The sequence below is a fragment of the Phasianus colchicus genome, chromosome 5 (assembly GCF_987193195.1).
Source record: "Phasianus colchicus chromosome 5, bPhaCol1.hap1.1, whole genome shotgun sequence".
NCBI classification, from domain to species: Eukaryota; Metazoa; Chordata; class Aves; order Galliformes; family Phasianidae; genus Phasianus; species Phasianus colchicus.
The window spans coordinates 9952030-9974204 of record NC_143440.1 but is presented as its reverse complement, the minus strand read 5'-3'; the positions used below and the strand labels follow the sequence as shown (position 1 = coordinate 9974204).

Sequence of the window (22175 nt, the reverse complement as noted above, 5' to 3'; positions counted from 1 at the left end):
CTTCCGTTTCTTCATTTTAAAAGGAAGCTACTTTGAGAGAGAAAACATTTCATTCCCATAGGTGAGATTTCTTCACAAAGCAGTAATTGCTGCTGGTGTTTTTAATCATTTCAGGTCTATTTTGCATTGTGTCTTTGTGCAAAGGTGTTGTGCGTGATTTGTAACTGTGAAGTTTGGGTCAATGATACTTTTATATTGTTACATTTTGATTTCCTCAAAAGTCAGATTCACTTTTCCCAATAGCATTCTGGCTGTTGAACGTTTGCTACTGTTGTAGTAATAACTATCAAACACAGCAAAGCAAAACTATCTGATTATCTCTCACAAAACTAGACCCAGATGGGTTGTTAGATAAATTTGAGTTTTGTGCTTATATCTGTTAAGCATATGGATGGGAGGATCTACTAGCTAGCTAATTCACTGAAACAGTTCTCAAGAAGCCAAGGTTCAATTCTGAACTTGATAACAGGTTTCTTGTATAATAACCCTGGCCAACATATCTACTCTGTACCACACTCAGATAACACACTCGTCTAGCTGATTGAGGTGTTAATAATAAAAATCATTGTGGCTGAGGAGTATGATGGACAAGTGTGGGGATCAGATAACTGCCTAGACAATCAAATGGAGTACTGGGAAACTGTACTTAACAGGACTGTACTTGCTCAGTTCAGTTTTTAAAAGCAATCGCTCAATGTTTCTGGGCATATAATTACTTTCCAATTACCTTCTAGTGAGTAAGCCAGTTTACAAATGAACTAATGTTGTTCAAAAGCACAAGATGTGTACCGCTTCCTCTTTGGCAATATTCTAATTCAAGAAAAGAGGAACAAGCTTGTTCTCCTGTGGCAGAGACCCGTCCTGCTAATTACTGCTTATGAAATTCTTGCAGCAGAGAGTTAATCTTGCTTAAACCCTTAAACCGTTAGAAGTAGTACTTTTACAAAGCACTTTCTGTGGCAAGTAAACTGCAATGTAGACAGGGTTTCTATAAACCCCAGAATAAACTCATTTTCCTAATGTCTTGCTAAGCAGAGTAGCATCTTTGAATCTGTAGCTCACCAGAAGTCCTTCTTCAATAGTAGCAGTATCAACAATGAATCGTACAGTGTGAAACAGACTGCTAGGGCCAGTATTTGCAGGCTCTCTTTGTTTCAGTCAGTCCTATTCAATGCAAATGCATAAAGAAAGCAAGAAATAATATTCACCTCCCAAAAGAGTTGAGTTGTCTATTACTTCCCTCAGGCACTAGTCTGGAAATGCTGGTGCAATCTTTTTGCTTATATAACGAAGCTAAAGTACCAAAAATGAGGGAAAGTGCCAAAATGAAAACAAACATGAATATAGTGGCAAGGTCAATCAGTGAGCACTTATCACAGTATTTAGGAAGCTGGCCAGCATTATTTGCTGACAGGATTCGCTGTTATATTCCCTTCTCTGTGACCCTCACCTCCCACCCCTTTTTTTCTTTTTTTTCCCTAGTTTAATGAGAATTCTCCTCCATTGAGCTCATCGAGTTCATAAATCCCAAGATAAAGTTCCTTTTAAATAAGTGAAATGTATGTGTATATCTGGAAAATTACCCTTTAATAACCAAACAAGTATTTCTGTCCACAGGTGGTAGGACAGTCTGGCTCTGCTTGGCTATCCAGGGGAGGTGGACAACTGGCTGTGTAGGAGTAGGCTAACTTTAGAGAAAACTCTGGAGTTGGCTATTAGCAAGGCCCTCCCACACTGTGCAGCTGATGCATAGCAAAGTATAGCCACACTGACTTGCCACATAACTCCTGAGTTGCCTGCCATTGAGGGTGAAATAAAATACTGAGTTAAGCTTCACAGCATTACAACTTAAAACTGAGTGTTAGCCTTTGTGTAGTGAATCTCCCAACAAACTGAATGAAGTAAATCTACATAACAGGACTGACAGATGCCTGCTTTCTAGACATACAATTAAAAGCCTGGTGAGTGAACAGCCAATCTATATCATAACTTCCCTGAACTTCGATTCATTTGGAGGTTGCTTTTTTGTTTGTTTTCAGTAACTACTTTCTGACATTGGTCATGATAGTCTTTCAGCATACAAGCTAAAAGTTATAGTGAATAGGAAGGAAGTCCTGTGAGTTAACATCAGATTCAAAAGAGAAGAATACTTCTGTTCACCTCTGCTGCAAAGTTAGCATTAGATGTACTGGTGCCCTATACATGTTAATTGGTTTTTTTGTATTTTGTATTTCCAAAGCACTGTGTATACCACTTATTCCCTTCTCCATAGCAATTTGTTTCTGTATTCACATGAACATGAATGCTGCAGGGCTCAATCCTGTGCATTTTACAATTAGTACAGCCAAAACAGAAGCTGGAGACACAGGGATTCACATCTCCAGTGTCTCCTGGCTTTCAGGTTGTTCCAGATGGCACAAGCATGAGACAAGCTCCTGCAGAGGCTTTGCTCTGCTCTAGAAATTATTTCAGCTGCCAGGAGCTTTTCTGTGCTTTTTGCAAACTTACCTTTTAAACCAGGTACTGACTGCAGCATGAAACATCAGGTCAGTTTGCAAGATCTTTTTGTTGTTGAATGTGTATTTAGATATATCTGTATTTTTCATTTGAAGTGAAAATCTTATTCAAAATATATGCAGTTGTTCAAACAACAGTCTATTATAACACAGGTGTTGTAGCCTTATAAAGTTAAATGTTTCCAGGTGAATGTTAATAGCATAGCTAAAAACCAGGACATACAATGAGTCCTAAGGATTAACATTTAATTGTTAATCATTGCCCAGTTCAAAGATGCTAGGTGCTTTACAGCTCCATGAAACAAAGCAAGAAACAGGCCTGTCTCAAAGCACACAAGATGAGACACACTCCTAATGTACATCCCACTGGATTCCCAGCTCACTGATGTGTTTGTACTGGGTTAGCTTTTCAGAGATGATCTATCAACCTTTTAGGTGATGCTTTTGATTCTTTACTTGATGGTCTGTAAAAGGCCCAAGAGGAAGAAGACACAAAATACAAAATTGCAGTGCAAGCTTTTACACAAAAGAAACAGAGATCTGTGAAAGCTATTTATTTTATTTTATTTTTTTAATAAGAATTCCAGGGCAAAAAAAAAGGACCTGAAAGAGTGCTCTTGGCCCTTCTGTGAAGCTTGCACTTCCCTCAGTGTGTAAACAGACCTGAAGTAACTGAAAAATCTGTCTGTATTATAAGTTGCCATATTACGGTTAAACATGGAAAAAATAGCGACAGAATCTCTTGTTGCATATATTACAGTTGTAGTGATCTGAGATATTTCATGTTGAAATACCAGAATGACTTATGCTTTTGGAAGTAGCTGAGACTTCCAAGTGCTTTCAGTCACAGAGAACAGTTACAATGACAGTCTATAACTATATAGGCATCACTGATGATGGATACTGAAGGATCAGGGTTCTTGAAGGAAGTATCGCGTATTCATCATTGCCTCTGACATCAACAAATACATAAAGTTTGTTTGAGTCTATGGACAAGGAGTACAATTAACCTTGTTTTGATTTCAGGTTGATACTCATATCCATGCCGCTGCTTGCATGAACCAGAAACACTTACTGAGGTTTATTAAGCACACGTATCAAACAGAGCCAAACAGGATTGTTGCAGAGAAAAAAGGCAAGAAGATGACCTTAAAGCAAGTCTTTGAAAGCCTTCACATGGATCCATATGACCTCACTGTAGACTCTTTAGATGTCCATGCAGTAAGTAAGAGACAAAATAAAAGAAATCTATGATTTCTACATGTGAAATGCTGGTTTCTTCAGTTTTTTCAGAATTTGAACTTGTGCATTACTTCACACACTTGAAGTGACTTAGCACAAGCTGCTGCTTCTTTGTGCATGTTCTTGCTAGGCAATTTTACGTATAAACTATCTGGATATTTAATGTCTGTAATAACTGTGGGTTTTTTTCTTCCTTTAGGGTCGTCAAACTTTTCATCGATTTGACAAATTCAATTCCAAGTACAATCCAGTTGGTGCCAGTGAGCTGAGGGACTTGTATTTGAAAACTGAGAACTACATTGGTGGTGAATATTTTGCTCGTATGGTCAAGGTAAATCATTCTCTGGTTTTCCCAGCTGTACAGAAATGAGGTTTTCTAGAAGATATCTGATGCTATAACTGTATCTATGGTCAGAACTGTGGTTAAGTGATTCCCAAGTATTGTGTTTGTTCTAGCAATGGATCAGAAAAAGACCTCCGCCACGTTAGCCACTGCTGCTTCCAGAACAACTGTATGAGCTCTAACCTGCATATAACTTCAAAGCAGAGTATGTGCTTTCAAGCTAATGGAAAGCAGCCAAGGCTGAAATCACTGGCTTAATGTTTTGTTAGGATGCAGTTGCCTGGTGTTAGTTGTTAGGGAAGGAGGACCTAGCAAAGTGCCTTGACATAAATCTGTTTCTGCACATGCACTGGCTCCAGATTTGCTTCTTGCAATACAAGAGTTAGTTGTATAGTTAGCATTCATGAACCAGATATCATTTGCTCATAGGTCGACAAAAGTGCTTGTCTAAAATTAACAGCCTTAGAATTAGTTACTAACATGTATTCCGGGTCAGATTCTCCATTGTTCTGCATATTTTATGGTGTCATTTACTACAGTGTAACGTAGTTTTGTTCCGATTTGTCAATTTTAAACATAGGTCTTAAGATATTACTATTTATAGCACAAGAATATTATCATCTATCTGGAAGTGGTACAGTTAGTTATACTTAAATAGCATTCTGGCAGAAGATTTACATATCCCCCCCTTCCAAGAAATAATTAAAAAAATTAGATAGATGAGCCATTCCCTTTGTCTTTAAAAGATGACAGAGTTATGCCTGATGTGTAAAAAATATGATGGTAAATATACTACTGGCTGTTAATGATTTTCTGTATCTGAGCTAAAGCAAATGTATGTATTGTTCAATAGGAAGTAGCCTGTGAACTAGAAGAAAGTAAGTACCAGTATACAGAACCCCGATTATCCATCTATGGACGGTCTCCAGATGAATGGCTGAGCTTGGCAAACTGGTTCATTAAACATAAAGTCTATTCTCCTAATATGCGCTGGATAATTCAGGTTCCCAGAATCTAGTAAGTAATCAGAAGCTCTTAGTAACTGTAAGACTTTGAAATCATCCAAATTATTTGGTTTTAATTTCTGATATTAGATTAGATATTTCTGATTTTAGATGGCTTATAAGCTGTCCCGTAGTTCTATTTATAAACAGCAGCCTGGGTAATTTATTCTTGACCACTGCTGCAGTTCTGACAGTCTGGGGATGGAGGAGGAGATGGAGTTTAAATGTACTCTTTATTCAGCTCTGAAGTGCGATACGAAAACCAAAAAAATCACAACTGGATGAAATTGAGCTGCATTCAAAGGCAAGGTAAAATGCAACTCCGTAGTTAAAATAAATCAACTCTCGAGTTTCACAAGGAAGTAGAAAATGCTCTGCAAAATCGTTATTATCCAACTTTCTTCAGATCGGTGTCTAAATGACAGTGAGCTTAGAAACACAACCTGGATTGTTACCATTTGCAAGCTGTAACTGATACCAGTACTTAATAGTTTTTAAGCATCCGTTGGGACTTTAGGTCCTTTATGAAAAGGCTTGTGTTTCTAATACTGTATATTGTAGCTAATATGGTCTCCCATGATAATTTTGTTAGCCTTAATGGCTGAACTTCATGTTTTGAAAATGCGCAGCTAGAATATGAGTAGAGAAAGTGTTGTCATGGTTGCATAAATCTCTGAGCGTATTTCTCATTAGTGGGAAAATTTCTTACATAGCAATTTCTTATGTATAAAGTGAAGTCAGCACATCCATGAAGTCATGCACTTAGCAACATACTGAAGTACTGCCTCTCTTTTGTGAAAGATTCACTGAACCAAAAAGTTTTACTTTCATTTAGAGTAGGTTACACCTTTGGAAAACAGACCCTCGTGAGGGGTGATTCTTTATGTCCTCTTGCAATCTTGAATTGCTGTAAGAGGTGCCATTCTTCTTGAGATGGCTCCTACCACTGCATACTGTCTCTATTTTTAGAGCACTCAGGAGCTTCAGCAGAGCCTGGATGAAGCAGAGCATCAGGCAGTGCAGGGAACAGAGCACAGAGACAGTTCCTGCCCTGACATAAACTTTAGATTTCTCACTCCTGGCAGAACTGAAGCATTAGCATATAAACAGAAATAAAAGGAGATGTGAAAACAGGAAAAATAAAAGCTGATGAAAGAATAGTCACAACTGTGTGTATTTTTCCTCCTTCAGTGATATATTTAGGTCAAAGAATATTCTGCCTAGTTTTGGAAAGATGTTAGAGAACATTTTTATGCCTTTGTTTGAAGCAACAATCAATCCTAAAGACCACAAAGAATTACATCTTTTTCTCAAATATGTAAGTATGCTTGCATTTTCTGTCTTAGGTCTTGTGCTACTCAACACAGCTGTTGCCAGACAGTAAAAGAACCTTTCTCCTTGATAGTACACCTATTGTTGTTTTAAAACAACTCAACAGCTATTTATTTGTCTTTCCAAAATGTCTAAAGCGTTCACTGTACTTTTGTGCAGAGGGAACATCCTAACCTGGGATATGTACCTTCAGCTTGCATCTGGGACTGTCCTCCAAAAATGAAGCAACTGAAGGGAAATGACTGTAGAGAGATGTGGGGATGTAGCTGCTGGGACTTCATTAAGAGAGACATTTCTGAATGCACCCCAGATCAGAACTTAAGATTTTTTGGGAGCTTCAGGCCTTCTGCTGCTTTTCAAATTAGAGAGCAGATGAGTTTGAAGAATTATAACGTGTATCTAGGTGAATTTGAAAGGCCTTGTTAAAGGCTTTTTTGAGCTTCAGGGCTTCTTGTCTGTTTCAGAAGATGCGGGAAGCTTCCTTAGGAATTTCCTTCTCTTTTCTCCTCCCGCCCCGACTGTTCTTCTCTGTTAACACTGGGGCTCTTCAGAACAGTGTAGCATCAATGGCAGGACTTCTTTTTTGCTGTTTGCTCATTTTCCTGCAAAACAGGAGGAACGTGCCATGTTCATGCTTCTTGTGAGCCTGTACTTCTGCATACCCTGCTTCATCCTAGGACAAGGTTCTGGAGGAAGTGTTGCGATTCCCACTGTCTGTGTGATATGGTAGGAGGGCAGAACGGGAGGATGTCTAGCTAGCGTGATGAAGGAAAAAAAGAGGACTATATGCTTTGTACAGAAATGTCAGAGTTGGCTTCTTGAAAACACTAATTCCTGTGAATCTTCTCCCACCAGGTGACTGGCTTTGACAGTGTTGATGATGAATCCAAGCATAGTGGCCATATGTTCTCTGAGAAAAGCCTTAACCCTGACCTCTGGACCAGCGATAAGAATCCCCCATATAGCTATTATTTATATTACATGTATGTCAACATCATGTTGCTAAACAACCTTAGGAAGTAAGTAGTCATTGTTTTTTGTTATGCATTTCCAGAAAGAAAAATCAATTAGTAGTCTTGGTCTTGATGCAAAGTTGCAACTAGCTTGAACATCTTTACAAGCAATGGTTTGCTTGAGGAGTTTTAAAGAGTCCAAGAGGAGTATGTGATTGATTTATTCTGAAAACGTTAACTGCAGACTGAACTCAAATGAAATACTCAGAAGCTGTAAAGGCATTAGATTAATATTTTCATTTTATATCTGTGTGTATCTTTGTTTTGTGAATTTCTTAAATCTGAATATATAAAAAAAACCAAGAAACTCCACAAAACTGACTTTGTTGGCTCAGAGTTGCAGTGGATTTCCAGATTTAACATACCTCTTGGTAAACTGTTATCTCCTGGTGATTTGAGAACAGAGTTGCATTGTGAAATGTTGGTAGACAAAGGAAGCCATAATTATAAACCATACTTCTAGCTAAGTGACTTTAAGATGCTTGCTGACTCATTTGGTTTTACCACTTCTGATAGCAATGTCTAGGCAAGTAATGTGGAGGTGTATCATAGTGAATATGAAGTCATGACTGTGAAACAAATTTTGGCGTTGGATCAGTGAAGCCTGAAATTCAACCTGAGGTTATGTTCCTGACTTTATAGTTGACTTGCTGAGTGATCTGCGGAACTGACTCAAATTGAGGCACAGTGAAGTTATCCATTGACATTTTGCTCAACTTGCAAGGATTTGGTTCATTATTATTTATAACATGTTCTGCATTTTCTCAAATGAGGTGCAGAAATTGTCAGAAATTTGCCTTGTTTAAATTTTTCCAACCAGTTTTTATTTCTTCTCTCCCACTGCTACCTGAAGCATTTTTTTTTCTCTACCACCCTATATAATCAAAGCCTTTAATAAAACAACCACCTTAGTCTGCCTTGTACTTTCAACAGGCCTTGTTGTTAGATATTTGTTGAGTTGATACAGAACTAAAATTGTCATTTCTTCCTCCTATCTTGTTCTACATTCTCTTTAGTGTACACTTTTTTTTTTTTTTTTTTTTCTTTCCAAAACAGAGATCTGGCAGAACTTATTCATTTGTTTTTTACCTCCAAATCATTTCAACAACTGTTTGAAAATCTCCCTAGATAATCATAAAATCATCTTTACAGCTAGGTGAGATATTGAAACATCTCATCAATGAGTCAGTAGAACTGTTCACCCTGTTGAACAGACTAAGTATTTGAGCCAACACAGCCAATCCGTTGGAGTTCTGGTTTACAGTTCTGGTAATATTAACAAAATCAGCAAGGATGGATTACATCCTCTGATCCTCTTTTAGGTGAAACATTAGTGAGCATACGTCCTCAATTTGCTTTATAATCCAGCAGTCCTTGTTGAAATTCAGTTTTGAACACATCTGAAGATTGCTGGACACTGCATAAACAAATAAAAGATTTATAGAAAATGTAGTGTCTAGGATGGTAACTAACACTCCTAGATCATCTCTGTGCTACTGAGGGTATGGTTTTATGTTACACTAAACTTCGTGAGGTGGCAGCTTGACATCACACTGGAAAGTGTTAGTTACTTTTGGCAATAAGCTTCTAATTCGTCTCTTGATTTATTTGTTTATTTTTTAAATGTAGCTATTTTGTAGCTAAAGGCTGCATCAGCTCACTTAGCTTTCCATCTGCCAGTTCCCTGGACGGCAGTCAGTTCAGTAGGTGTTCACCCAATAGTGAACATATGGCTAAGAGAGGTGTAAGTGGGAAAGTAAAGAGGAAACACACAAACACATCAGGTGATGGAAGGGGCTTGGGTAGAGGGACCTGCTGTATTAGACAGTGGCTCATTAGGTTGGTATCTAGGCATGATGAGGTATCACAATACTCTAGTGTATATTTTTAATTTGTTTAATTTCCTGTTTTAATGATAATTATCTGCATATCCAGTGAAGTACAATAAATTTCTTTTAAGTGGAACTTGCTTTTCAATTCCTCAGGGAAAGGGGTATGTGTACTTTCCTGTTTCGACCTCACTGTGGAGAAGCTGGGTCTATCACACATCTTGTGTCAGCCTTTCTGACAGCAGACAACATTTCCCATGGACTGCTCTTGAAGAAGGTACTGCTTGCATGCTCATCTAAACTGATCACTGTCTGCTTATAGCAGTCACCAAATTAGCTTTATCTAGACAGCCACACATAAACTTTCTTAGCATGGCACAAGAACTCTTCACTTTGATTAGAAAGGAGTGAGCTCAGGAGAGCTTCCTACTTCTTTGAATTTTCCAATTGGCAGCCCTGTTCATGGAAAAGTTCATTAAGTTTGTGATTATTTGTATCTAGAGTAATTGGATCACTTGATCACGAAATGTAACATAGCTATATAACATAGTTATATTTTATATACAACTGGATTGTTGTAGCTAGGACAAACGCTATGCCTGGCCTATCAGTAAATAACCATCACACAAATCCTCATCTGCAGGCCACTTTTTTTGTAATTAAAATAATTGGTCAGTGGGTGGCAGGCTTGCAATGAGATTATTGCAGTTCTTTTCAAAAAGTTAGCCTAAGTTTTGCCTGAACGCATGTCTGATGTAATGCTCTGAACCACTGATTCCCAAAATGAGACAGACATAAAGAAAAGTAGTACCTGACCCAGAGTATTTCCCCATTCGCTCCTGCTTAGCCTGGTGGGATAACGTGGCATAGCAGACAGGTTCACTGGTTGGGTAGGCCAAAAACAGGAATGAGTAAAGATGAGGTGACTATGCATGATTTAAACTAAGCTCTTCAAATTGGACTGCAGTTTTGAAAATAACTGATTGCTTAGCAGTTGATACGTCTGTTATTATCTGTGACTTCCAGCTTTTGGGAGAGGTGGAGATACACTGCTAGGATTGAATGCAGCACTCTTACTAGTCATATACACTTTTGAATCTACAGTAAAGTCAGCACGTTTAAAGACAAGACTGCAGATGGTTTTGAAGAATGTAAATTATTACTGTAAAGATCTGTAACAATTTACAATTTGGACTCTTAAACCTGAAAAAATTCAGCATCAGTGTAACACGTTCTGATCTTCATTCTCCCTCTGTCATGTTATTCCACTTTCTCCAAGGGAAATCTTTTTTTTTTCTTCCCACTATCCTGTAATAACACTAACTGTTGACTGTGTTTCATTTTGCAGAGTCCTGTCTTGCAGTATCTTTATTATCTTGCACAAATACCCATTGCTATGTCTCCACTTAGTAACAACAGCCTATTCCTGGAGTATTCAAAAAATCCACTACGGGAATTTCTACATAAGGGACTTCATGTCTCTCTCTCTACAGATGATCCTATGCAATTTCATTACACAAAGGTAAGAATTGCAGAAATCACTTGTCTTTTGAAATTGGCAATAGTACTGCGTAGGCCCAGAATGACCTGAAATCTTTTATGTAATTGCTTAGGATGTAAAGTTTCATGTCTTTTAGTCACCACATTCATTATTCTTCCTCATTCCCAGTCTACTACTCACTATTAGGTTTCATAGGGAAATGTCTGATTTCCTAATTATGTTTCTTTTGTACTCTTGCCTCTCCAGTGTTGGCTGTTGAAGTATAGAATGAAGGATGAGGCTGGAGGGAGGTTTGAGCCTTCATAAACAATCCTCTAGAGTGCCAGGAAAGTCGTTTCTTACTAATAAATGTGGGGAAGTACATTACAAAAATACCATGTGGAGTCTCTGAAGATCACATAAGCTGTATGCTCGGTGAACTGAAATTGATTCCTGCCCTTGGGTAGCCTGGCAGGACAGAGATACCTGGCCACTGCTTGCCATGATGCCTTGATTTTGTGATCAGCACTGACATAAGATACGCTGTGCCTCACAGCAGTCCGTCCATTGCTCAAGTGTCTGAGTTCTGAGGATGAGCCAAGCTCTGGTGTGCTTTGCCCAGGCTTGCCCGTGACATGCCTTTACTAGAAAAGACAGAGAGCTCTGGGGGGGCTTTCTGCATGGAATGGCACCTGAATTACACCTAGTGTGGACCTCCTCAGCTGTGACAGCCCTCTAGAGTCAGACCCAACACCCTCCTTGTAGGGGAGGTCAGAAGTGAGAATTTGCCCTGCTGTCTGTCTACGTAATGTGTCCATTAAAGATTTAAGACTAGGTTCTCCAAGGAACCCTGAGATCTCATTTGTAATGATACAGAATGCAGGCTGCAATTTCTTAGGCTGAGATAACTGGATACCCAGTGTCTATGAATTATTAAAGTCATCCTTCGGAAACTAGAAATGAACAGTCCTTTTCATTAATAATAGTAATGTTAAGTTTTAAGTCTCTAAGTTTTCACAGCTACCTAAAGAGCATGTATAAATTCCTTAATTAGTAATGAGTACATATCCTCTTTTACACCTTATTTATATATCATTTGATACTAAACATATTTTGGTGATACAGGAAGCACTCATGGAGGAGTATGCTATTGCAGCCCAGGTGTGGAAACTAAGTACCTGTGACTTATGTGAAATAGCAAGAAACAGCGTGCTACAGAGTGGATTGTCAGATAAGGTAATTGGGGCTGAAAAGCTTTCTTTTTTGGTGAATGTTTGGGCGAGTAGAAAGAGAGAAGCCAGCAGTCTGAAAATTGGAAAGTAGGTCTTTATGTGGCATACTTGTGTGCATCCCTGTCTTCTTTTCCCTGAATACTTGTAAAAGATCTGCTATGCCTCACATTAAAAAAGTATTAGTTATATTTTCCTCATTAGCTTTAGTTTGGAATTCCCCAAATGTGCAGAGACTAGGTGCCTGTTTTTACTCATTTCTCCCTCCACTCCCAAATCTTTAATCCTTTAGATGATATCCCTCTGCCAGTAATTTTATGTCTTGCAATAAGTAAAACTAATCTGCCTGTCATTAAGCAAGACATGCTTTTAGCTGGCAAGAACAACTACAAAAAGTGTTATCACAGAATCACAGAATCACAGAATTGCCAGGGTTGGAAGGGACCTCAAGGATCATGAATCTCCAACCCCCCTGCCACATGCAGGGCCACCACCATTCCACCTAATGCTAGACCAGACTGCCCAGGGCCCCATCCAATCTGGCTTTGAACACCTCCAGGGACGGGGCATCCACAACCTCCCTGGGCAGCCTGTTCCAGTACCTCACCACTCTCTCCGTAAAGAATTTCCCCCTGACATCCAACCTAAATCTCCCTTCCCTCAGCTTAAAACCATTTCCCCTTGTCCTGCTGTCACTCACCCTTTCAAAGAGTTGATTCCCCTCCTCTTTGTAGGCTCCCTTTATGTACTGAAAGGCTGCAATGAGGTCACCCCGCAGCCTTCTTTTCTCCAGGCTGAACAAGCCCAGCTCCCTCAGCCTGTCCTCATAGGGGAGGTGCTCCAGTCCCCTGATCATCTTTGTGGCCCTCCTCTGGACCCTCTCCAACAGCTCCCTGTCTTTCTTGTACTGGGGGCTCCAGACCTGGACGCAGTATTCCAGATGGGGCCTCACAAGAGCAGAGTAGAGGGGAACAATCACCTCTCTGTCCCTGCTGGCCACCCCTCTTCTGATGGAGCCCAGGATCCCATTTGCCTTACGAGCTGCAAGGGCACACTGCTGGCTCATGTTAAGTTTTTCGTCTACCAAGACCCCCAGGTCCTTCTCCACAGGGCTGCTCTCAAGGACCTCTCCTTCCAGTCTGTAGGGATGCCTAGATATGTAGTCATATTACATTATTTTATTTGCTACAAATCCACAGCATGCTCTCTAAGATTTATTTTAGAGCATCCTCTCTTCTGAGCCCCTTTCAAACATTCTTTTCAAGAAACGTGAAGGGGCTTTTCATGTACGATGTTTTGTTTCTTGCAGTATTCTCTAGTGACAAATAGTGATTTTACTCAAGTAAACTTCTAACTAACAAAAGAAACCTAAGTCTCTTTTTTGACCTCTCCTTTGAAAGATGTAGTAGAAAAGACTGAATGCTAGCACAGGGATTTATATTGACCTTAAAATCTCCAGAGGTGATTAAGACCCTGATGTAAAGGTCAATGGCCAGCTGGTAAAAGTTGCTCTGTTCACTTGCATTGGACTCGTTCAACTATATATTCAGTTATGTAATAAATCAAAGCATTTGAACTGACTTCCTCCTTTAATCCTGTTCACAGGAAAAACAGAAATTCTTAGGGGTTAACTACTGTAAAGAAGGGCCGGAGGGAAATGACATTCATAAGACAAATGTTGCACAGATCCGGATGGCCTTCAGGTACGAGACGCTGTGCAATGAACTTAGTTTCCTGTCTGATGCTATGAGAACAGATGAGATTTCGACATTGTCATAGTAGTTACAAACTCAAATAAACCACAGCATTTCACTCCCAAGAAGAACGAGATGCTAAACAGTATTGAATCATCTGTTGTTGACGCTACCAAGAAATACCTGAACAATATGGAGAAAAATAGAGTATGGGAGGTAAACAGCATTTGCTGTTATCTTTTACTGCGTTATTCTCATTGCAAAAATGTCAGTTTCTACAAACAGTAGGCTTTGTAAGACTGCTGTAAATATTATATGCAAACTAAGAATCATGTATTATTTGTTTCATGGTGTCTTAAATGTGCACTACATTGTAGCTTGCAAAACTATAGAGAGTATTCATAATGCATCCGTGAGATGCATTTTAGGATACTGCAGATGCTGAAAGAACACACGCACCCGTTTTTGTCCTGCTAGTCTCATAGCAATCATGGCATTTACCACTTGGAAGTTTAACCCTTTATTCGATAGCAGATTGCATAGGGTGTGTGATTTTGAGGCTGCCCCCTCATTCATGATTTTTACCTTAACATTTCAGCAGTTAAACTGGAAAACAAGAAAACTCAGAATATAGTAGTCACATTTAATGACCATTGAATTACTTCCTGTTGTCATGTAGGATGGCTGCAAATAACAGCAGACCAAATGTTTTTAATCTTAATCTGTACAAAACACGGTGTCAAAATCATCACTATTGTACACTGTAATAACAAGTGTAATTACATTATGAAAGCTCTGCATTGTAGGTTAAGAACATGTTTTTATTGCTTTTTAATCAGAATATGTCGGTTTGCCAATTCAAATTATTTGGAAACTTATGGGATAATTCTGGTTGCATGTAAAGAAAATTTTTTTACTTGAACAAAGGAAGTGTTCTTATGAATCAGCAGTAGAAACTCCAGACCTGGGTTCTGGTCCTACTTCTGATGTCTTTTTACAAATTTGTGTTAGTTTGTATTTTAGTCAATCACAGAGATGAATGAGAAGTCACAAACTGTCTATTTATACAGAAGCTAGCTGGGTAATTTTTAGTCATTTTATGTTAAAACTTTTTATTTATGATGGAGCAGATAGTAAAATATAACTATTGTACATCTTTTTTTTTTTTTTCCCAATTTGAATACCCTTCTTAAGACAAAGTATTACTTCACTCAGAAAGGAATAAAGGTAATAAATATCGCGTAATAGTATCTTCATGCTGTAGAAACTGTAGGTAGCTTCATGCAAAAAAAGAAAAACAAAGACTTGAAGGCTTATGGATAAGTAGAGAGAGAGTGCCAATGCCTGTAAATCCAAAATTGAAGTAATTAATCTGAAGGCCTACAGTCCCTAAGATAAGATGGTGAGCCTACAGTTGGAGACCTGCAGAGAGGTTATGAGTCTTAGAACAGAATAAATGCAGAATTAAAATGTAAAAAACATTTTAACAAATGCTAGCCAATTAAGTCTCATGCCCTTAGGTTTCTTAGGCCAGGCCCTTGTCCTGGATACCTACACCCATCCTTTCAGAAGTCAACCAGGTCTCACTTCCCTTTGTGAGTGCAGAAGGATGAGTCACTGGTGATATCACCAGTACTAGACACCTCAGTAATGGCACAAATGTATGTATTTATTGAAACAAACACTCTCCTCAGGCTGTAGGGAGTGGAAAGCAGAACCTTCAAGGACAATTATTTCTAATGTACATGCAGTCCTGAATGGTGGTTGCATGAAGAATTCCCTATTATCACCTATAGCTGTACAGCCATGGAAAAGCCCCATAAGAAATTAACCTGAAAAAAAACCTTAGGAAATAGCCTGGAAGTACAGCTTTTACAGGGAGCCCTGGAGTACAGGAACAGACTTCTGGCCATCCAGGGAGTTGCAGTGCTCACAAGGCTAGAAGAGGAATTCTGATCCAAAACAAGGTTGCAGACAGATGGTGGGAGACTTGCTGTCAGCTCTTCAGCCATCTAGCTTAATGTCTGCAGCATTCAACTAGTGCCATTTTTGACACTTCTAGTGCAGCTAGAAATCCTGTGAACCAGTGCTATACTGCTCAGCTGTGTAACATGAAGTTGTTCTAAGGTTATAATCAGCAACACCTATTGGCCTCACTGTTAGAGATTTTAGCAGCTCACATAATGCATTATCAGCATCTGAGAATGTAATTTTCTTCCAACGGCCTGAAAAGAATGGTTCCAACCTTCTGATTACATAAAATGGAGAACTGTTCTCTTCATTAGAACAGCTTCCTAATACGTTTCTATGAAAACTGTTATTTACTTCAGTACCCCTATCCAGTCTGAGTAAGTAACATGCTTTTGAGAATTCTACTTTTAAGCATTTTTGATCTCCTAACCATTGCTTTACTTGGGCTGTTTCACCTGTGGATTGCCATTAGTGTGTCTCTTGTTTGTCATTTGTATTTTCTAGGGTTATTTTGACATTATACCAAACTCCTGTACGTTTAATACCTTTTCAACTTCCCTTACCTCAAGAACATCAAGTTCTAACATATTGGTAGCTCTCTCAAAAAACAACAACAAAACCAAACAAAAACAAACAAAAACAACCCCAAAACAAACAATAAAGCAAAACCAAAATTAACAAAACAGAACAATTTAAATCTTTGTTGTTAAAGTAATCTGGGTTTTTAACAATAACAACACTACCAAAAAAGTGACCGTTAGCACAAATTCCCTCTTTGGTGCATCACTGTTTGCTGCTTTTAACAACACATTGAGCTAAGTGTTATATTTAGGGAAACAGAGCCATATCCTTCCAAGCTTCCATTGCTACATCCCTTTTTTGATCATCTTTTAATTACACAAATGTCACTGATTCTCAGGGTCGGTTCTGGAACTTGAGCTTTTTTAAGTTGCAGTTTTGTTCTAATGACTGTTTCAAACAACCTTGCAGTCTTAGGATATGCATGTAAGAACAGATCCACTGTTGAAGTGTTAATGTCATCTGAATTAATTGTTGTACATTTACTCAAGTGCAAGATTGGGCAAACTGCTGTTCTTATATTCCCCAGACCATGTTAAGATCTGACTGGGTTACACTACAGTTTGTTTTGCTTACACAGAAAAAAAAGAAGAGGAGTAGATGAGCATCGCTGAAGGTGGTGATTTGGAGGAATGCTTCAGAATGGCAGAGTATTCTATTTCCTCATCATTTCACCAGTGTTAATATTCAAATGTTATTCAAGACTTCCTTAAATCTAGTCGTTCAGAGCATTTTACACTTCCACCTAAAATGGTTAATTATGGCTTCTTGATATTTAAAACATACCAATTTGAGCCATTTTTAGCGATGCTCTTCCATTCCCTTATGGTACTGTAGCAAACGTAAGGCACTTACTCTGCTGTTGGGTAACACAGATTGTTCCTCACACCAGACCTGTCTTACCTTCTCATACTGTTCTTTACTTGTGGCTAAACATTTCTATTCTAGTTGCCAAGTTAACATATCAACCTGAAAAAAGGTGGGGAGGGATGTCTGTAAAAAATGCTTTTTCCTCCTGTGCCTAGGTTAAATGATGTTTATCATTGGCTCTTGTGGAAGCATAAAACATTACACAAATAAATGATAAAGAATATATTAGGATTTTTGTGTGTGGATGCCTCTCAATAAAACTGTAGCTGCTCTAACATTTTTAAGACACTCTATGGAGGTTTCTGTTCCAGGATTTGGTGGGACACAAAGTGTTTTAAATCTACAGCACAGACCTTCCAGAGGCTGCCTGCTGTTTCCAAAACTGATGAATATAAAATTGTATACAGAATAGCCTTGAAAAAGAAAGATATGTAAATTAAATATGCCATTACATCTACAAAAATAACGTGTATGTTATATTGATTTGGTGCCTCATCTCAAAACACAGTAAACAGAAATGTTTGTTAATTCTTCAAGTACACCTACCTCTTGGTGCCCCTGTCACGTGGTAAGTTCTGACATTTTTAATCTCCTCATCTGTTACCGAATTGCTCATCTGACTTCCAAAGATGATAAACCCAGTAACTAGGCAGAGGAAACATTTACATTAATGACACGCTTCAATTCTTGCAGAAAAACAAAACAAACAACAAACAGGAAAAATACAGTAAGAATTTTCCAACAATAGCATTGTTAAGTTTTAAAATATCAGAAACACAATGGAATAACTTGTATAAAAAGTAAATAATAGCACCCTAAAAAAAAAAAAAAAACCACCTCTCCCCCCCAACAACTGCTCAGTGTTGTCCTTCTGGGACGTGCAGGTTTGTTTGTCTCCATCACTGCAGAATGTTCCAATTTATTTATTTAGAGAAAAAAAACTATTGAGAAAAAGAAGAGAAAAATCTGAGTGTGTCTTTATGCTGAGACACATTTAAGCTACCTTCCTAATGTCACACCTCTAAGTTCAAGAACTTCAGACTCACAGACATTGAACCATACCAATTGCACAATGGAACTGCATTGAGATTATACTTACACAGACATCTGTGCTACTAAGGCTGAGAGGTTCCTCAAGCTTGACAGAGTACAATATTTCGTTCAAAGTAACTTTATTGCACAATTCATACACAAATTTTAATATACTGAAATGTCCTTAGCTATTAATACAATCTACAATGCTTAAATTACAATTTCACTTTAGATCTGTAAGAAATCTTCACTTTAGTACAAGAAATGTCAGTTTTAATGCCCCCCACACCCCCACCACCTGAAGGTATTCATAGTGATTCCCATTTTAAGGTCTGGCTCCTGGAACCCATTGCCATGCCTCCGCTGCTGGGACTCCTTTCTAAAACTGTTTGCTAGATGTAATATTTCAGCCTAGGAAACACTGCCTGGACCAAATTACTGAGTTTTCAGTGTTACAGTATCTACTGCCCCATATAACATACAGTACATTTGACAAGGCACACATTACCTACATCACAACCATGTGACTTATAAGCAACTTAATTAAGAAAGCTGTACAGAATACAAAGTTTACTTTTCACTATTTGATTAATTTTTGCATCTTTTTATATAGTACTTGCAAGTGTCATTATGCTACAAGTCATCTGTTTGCATTAATTACAAAATTACATTGTAATAAGTTCGTGTAAGTTCTCAGCAGAAAAAAAGCTCAGTTCAGAAGTATAATTTTCAAAAGACTTGAAAAATAAAGTTAGCTTGATGCATATTTAGATGCTTTTTCTGTTCCAGCGATATAAAAAACACCTTAAAAATTCCAGTGTTCTGAAGACAGATTAACGCAAGCTCAGAAAGCAAACTGGAACCAAACTGGTGCATGATCAAGAATATTTGCAAATATTTTAGTGGAAAATCCCTGACCATTATTAGTTTTCAGCCCAACCAAGCAGTCCGTACATTTTCTGAAGAATATCTCATTGACATCAAAGGATTAACAAAGGAAAAAAATAACTCTCAACTATATACATTCATAAACTAATTTTTAAACAGTTAAATAGAGATTTACACATTTTGCTATCTTGGCTTTTCGATGATACAATAAGAGTACTCAAATGGGTGTCATATGCTGCTAACAAGAAATAAAACAGAGAAATTCCCAAGATTTGGTTGCTGACATGATTAAATTATTTTCTAGCAGCCAATTACAACAAATAACCTACATATGCATATCTGTGTGTGCAAAAGCCTTTTAGTTGAGAGTTATTCCCCGACAAAAGGCCTTAGTCCTATAGTGTCATCAAATTTAAACAAGTATTGCAATTCAAGATCCAGTCTTAAAGTGAGCTACGTTTATGCTGATATGCCCTAAAATGATACACTGGAGTATTCCTCCCTCAACAGCCTCAAGATAAAAGAGTAGTCTTTGTTAATATCAAAAATAGATATATTCATTCTCTACAATAGCGGTTGGTTTGCACAACATGAGGGAAGCCAAAAGGCTTCTGAGTACTAATGATGACAATTTGTTTTAGAGTCTCTTAGCTCTTCTGAGATTCAACTCTGCTAGACAAATACATTGCTGTGCTCTTGTTTGATGTCCCTTTCCACGTGTCTAACTTGATGTAAGTCATGTGATGTGACACAACTATTATCCAAGTAGAAGATTCTCTCTGCTCTGTAAAAGCATGTTGCACTTGTAGAGACACAGCACAGCACGTCAGATTATCACCTTGCAATCCTCAGTATTTCTCACTTCACTGCTTTGAAACCTCAAGGAAGCAAATAATACCACAGCACCAGGCTAAACTACAACTTAACTGCTAATTAGAATGAAGTCACTCCTTCAGATATTCCTAATGCTCAAAAATAATTCTGGCTGATCAAAAAATATAGGAAGTGATTTCCTTTTTTAGGATTGTCTGCGAAACTGTTTAATGTTTTCAAGCTAATGAGACCACGCTAAACACCAAATTGAAAAAGAGATGACCTAGTTAGAATAAAGGAAAATGCACAAGTACATTTACACAAATGTCTACAGCCTCCAAAACAGATTTTAAATAATTAATACTAAAACTCGTAGCAGATCAAACAGAATTTTTTTTATCTGTAAACAATAAAAAGATGTAGTAATTGGCAAACTAAAGAATACGTAGCACACTGTCTTTCAAGTTTCAGCAGAAGAATTCCAAATAAGTAATAACTAGTCCTAACTCATCTTTATTCATATTTGTCATGAATCTAAAAGGGACAGCTGTTAAGGATAAGTCCGGTGAGGTCAATCCATCTGGTGTGGTGCATCTTTTGCAGCAGTACACTGTGATGTTCAAACAGCAGTTAGCAGTTGTAGCTGCTCTATTACAGGTAGCTTCATCTAGTAGTCAAAACGTTAAGATCAAAAATTATTATTAAAATAACCTTTGTAAATGTTTGAAGGTTTCACTGAAAGTACACGTTAAGACTGCAAACACATATACTGGCTCACATACCATGTGTCTTACAAGTGTAATGCAGATTCACAGTAGCCAAGAAGACTTAAGACAGACTACAGATGAACGACAAGAGGTAAAACCAGACGTTCGTGACAACAAAAGCTTCAAGTACTCTTGGCAGCTTGTTGGTCAGTGTCAGGGCCTGAGAGGCTGGCCCACCTCATCTACCATGTTAAGGATGTAAGTAGCGATATCATCCTCTGTAGGTGCATCTGAAACCACCCAAGAATCACCTGCCCCAGTAACTTGGCGACGGCAGACAGGACAGCTCCTGTGACGATCACTCCTGTCAGAAAGCCAGAGAAATGAGGATTTTTCATTTGTGATCTCTTTCTGGCCAAAAAAAGCCCCCACTTCAACGAACACCACCAACAAATCACCAGCAGAACAAACCAACCCAGTGAGAACTTCAATCATCACATTAATTGGATGAGACCTCCGGAATCCTTTTGTTTCAAATCTTTTTTATGAGGAAGACTGGCCAACAAATCTGAATGCAGCTCTAGTTTTTGAGTAATAAATGTGTCACGCTCTTCAGTTACTTAGGAACATATGTGCTCAGATAAAACAGAATATATCTAGTAACCTGCCATAACGTTTAAATTGAAAACCATAGTCTAAACTCCAAACTCTTCCTATCTTAAGATACTTAGCTACAGTGCATCAGATACCATTCCCCATAAGCTTCCTCTGCAGAAAGAAGAATCCTTTTCCTGGGTCATTCAGCCCACTGAAGTTCAGAATTGACCCCTCAGGGACTTATCACCTGCCCCACTAACTCAGGTGTCCGAAGCAATTATGCCTCTAAACTGGTAGACTGTTACTCACCAAGCTAAGAAGAGACAAACTTCACAGATTGCATACTAGAAAGGAATAGTGTAACTGGAACTTAGTTCAGCTGATGCATCATCCATGGTGGAATATAATCTACTCTCCATCAAGATAGTTAAACTAAGCTTTGCAATGCTGATAGATTTTAAAGCATTTTCCTAGAAAGACAGGTGACTGACTATTCACACATCCACTCATTTTTGCTGTTTTTTCTTACGCTAACATGGCATTACAAAAATAACTTACTTGGTAAGCCTCTGAGAAAGCCACAAAACAAAATTCCCGTGTGTTATATGACTTAAGTGTAAAATCATTTGTATTAACCATAACCAGTCAAAAAAAATCTAACCAAGAGAACTCATACATAATGCTAGACTGCCAGAACACTACAAAACCCCTGCAGGTTTCTGTGTGGCCAGTGGAGAGCGCTGCTCTCCTACAGAAAGCAATTTCTGCTTCCCGACTGATGTGTCAGACAGATGCAGAAGCTGAAAAGCTGTTTGGTTGAAGAATGAAGCTGAGCACATACCTTAAGAGATGTTATCCATAAATTCCAAAGTGCTGCTATTAAGAAGAAATATTTTCCTAGAGGAACTCTGATACATTTAAATTAGCAAATTGTGTACTTGCTTCAAATGAAAGCAGAACATATGGAAAAAAAAATCCCTTTGATAGGTATTCCCCAGTTATAAGGCAGTTCAACTTGCCTTCACATTTGCATGCT

At 38.2% G+C, this 22175-nt stretch overlaps 2 protein-coding genes across 17 annotated transcripts in view; one reads left to right on the top strand and one right to left on the bottom strand.

Annotated features, from left to right (window-relative positions):
• The window catches only part of AMPD3 (adenosine monophosphate deaminase 3), a 29422-nt gene extending 13562 nt beyond the window's left edge, over nucleotides 1-15860 (top strand). For 3 of the 5 annotated variants that reach the window (XM_031614156.2, XM_090140445.1, XM_090140449.1), the window contains 9 exons: nucleotides 3543-3737; nucleotides 3958-4089; nucleotides 4955-5118; nucleotides 6297-6423; nucleotides 7293-7456; nucleotides 9436-9556; nucleotides 10628-10801; nucleotides 11885-11995; nucleotides 13594-15860. In XM_031614156.2, the coding sequence (XP_031470016.1) occupies nucleotides 3543-3737; nucleotides 3958-4089; nucleotides 4955-5118; nucleotides 6297-6423; nucleotides 7293-7456; nucleotides 9436-9556; nucleotides 10628-10801; nucleotides 11885-11995; nucleotides 13594-13767 (1362 nt within the window). In that variant the 3' untranslated portion in view covers nucleotides 13768-15860. The other 2 variants (XM_090140447.1, XM_090140446.1) reach the window with 2 other exon arrangements.
• RNF141 (ring finger protein 141) overlaps nucleotides 1-22175 on the bottom strand; it is a 38666-nt gene that overhangs the window by 8657 nt on the left and 7834 nt on the right. For 6 of the 12 annotated variants that reach the window (XR_016466689.1, XR_016466683.1, XR_016466686.1 and 3 more), the window contains 2 exons: nucleotides 20618-20906; nucleotides 17649-17747 (listed from right to left, as the gene is read on the bottom strand). Coding sequence is in view for 3 of the 12 variants with exons in the window: in XM_031614157.2 (XP_031470017.1) it covers nucleotides 20756-20906 (151 nt within the window). In the remaining 9 variants the exon portion in view is untranslated. Of the gene's footprint in view, nucleotides 1-6461; nucleotides 7040-16987; nucleotides 17202-17648; nucleotides 17748-18257; nucleotides 20907-22175 lie in introns of those variants that run through there. The other 6 variants (XR_016466685.1, XR_016466684.1, XM_090140452.1 and 3 more) reach the window with 6 other exon arrangements.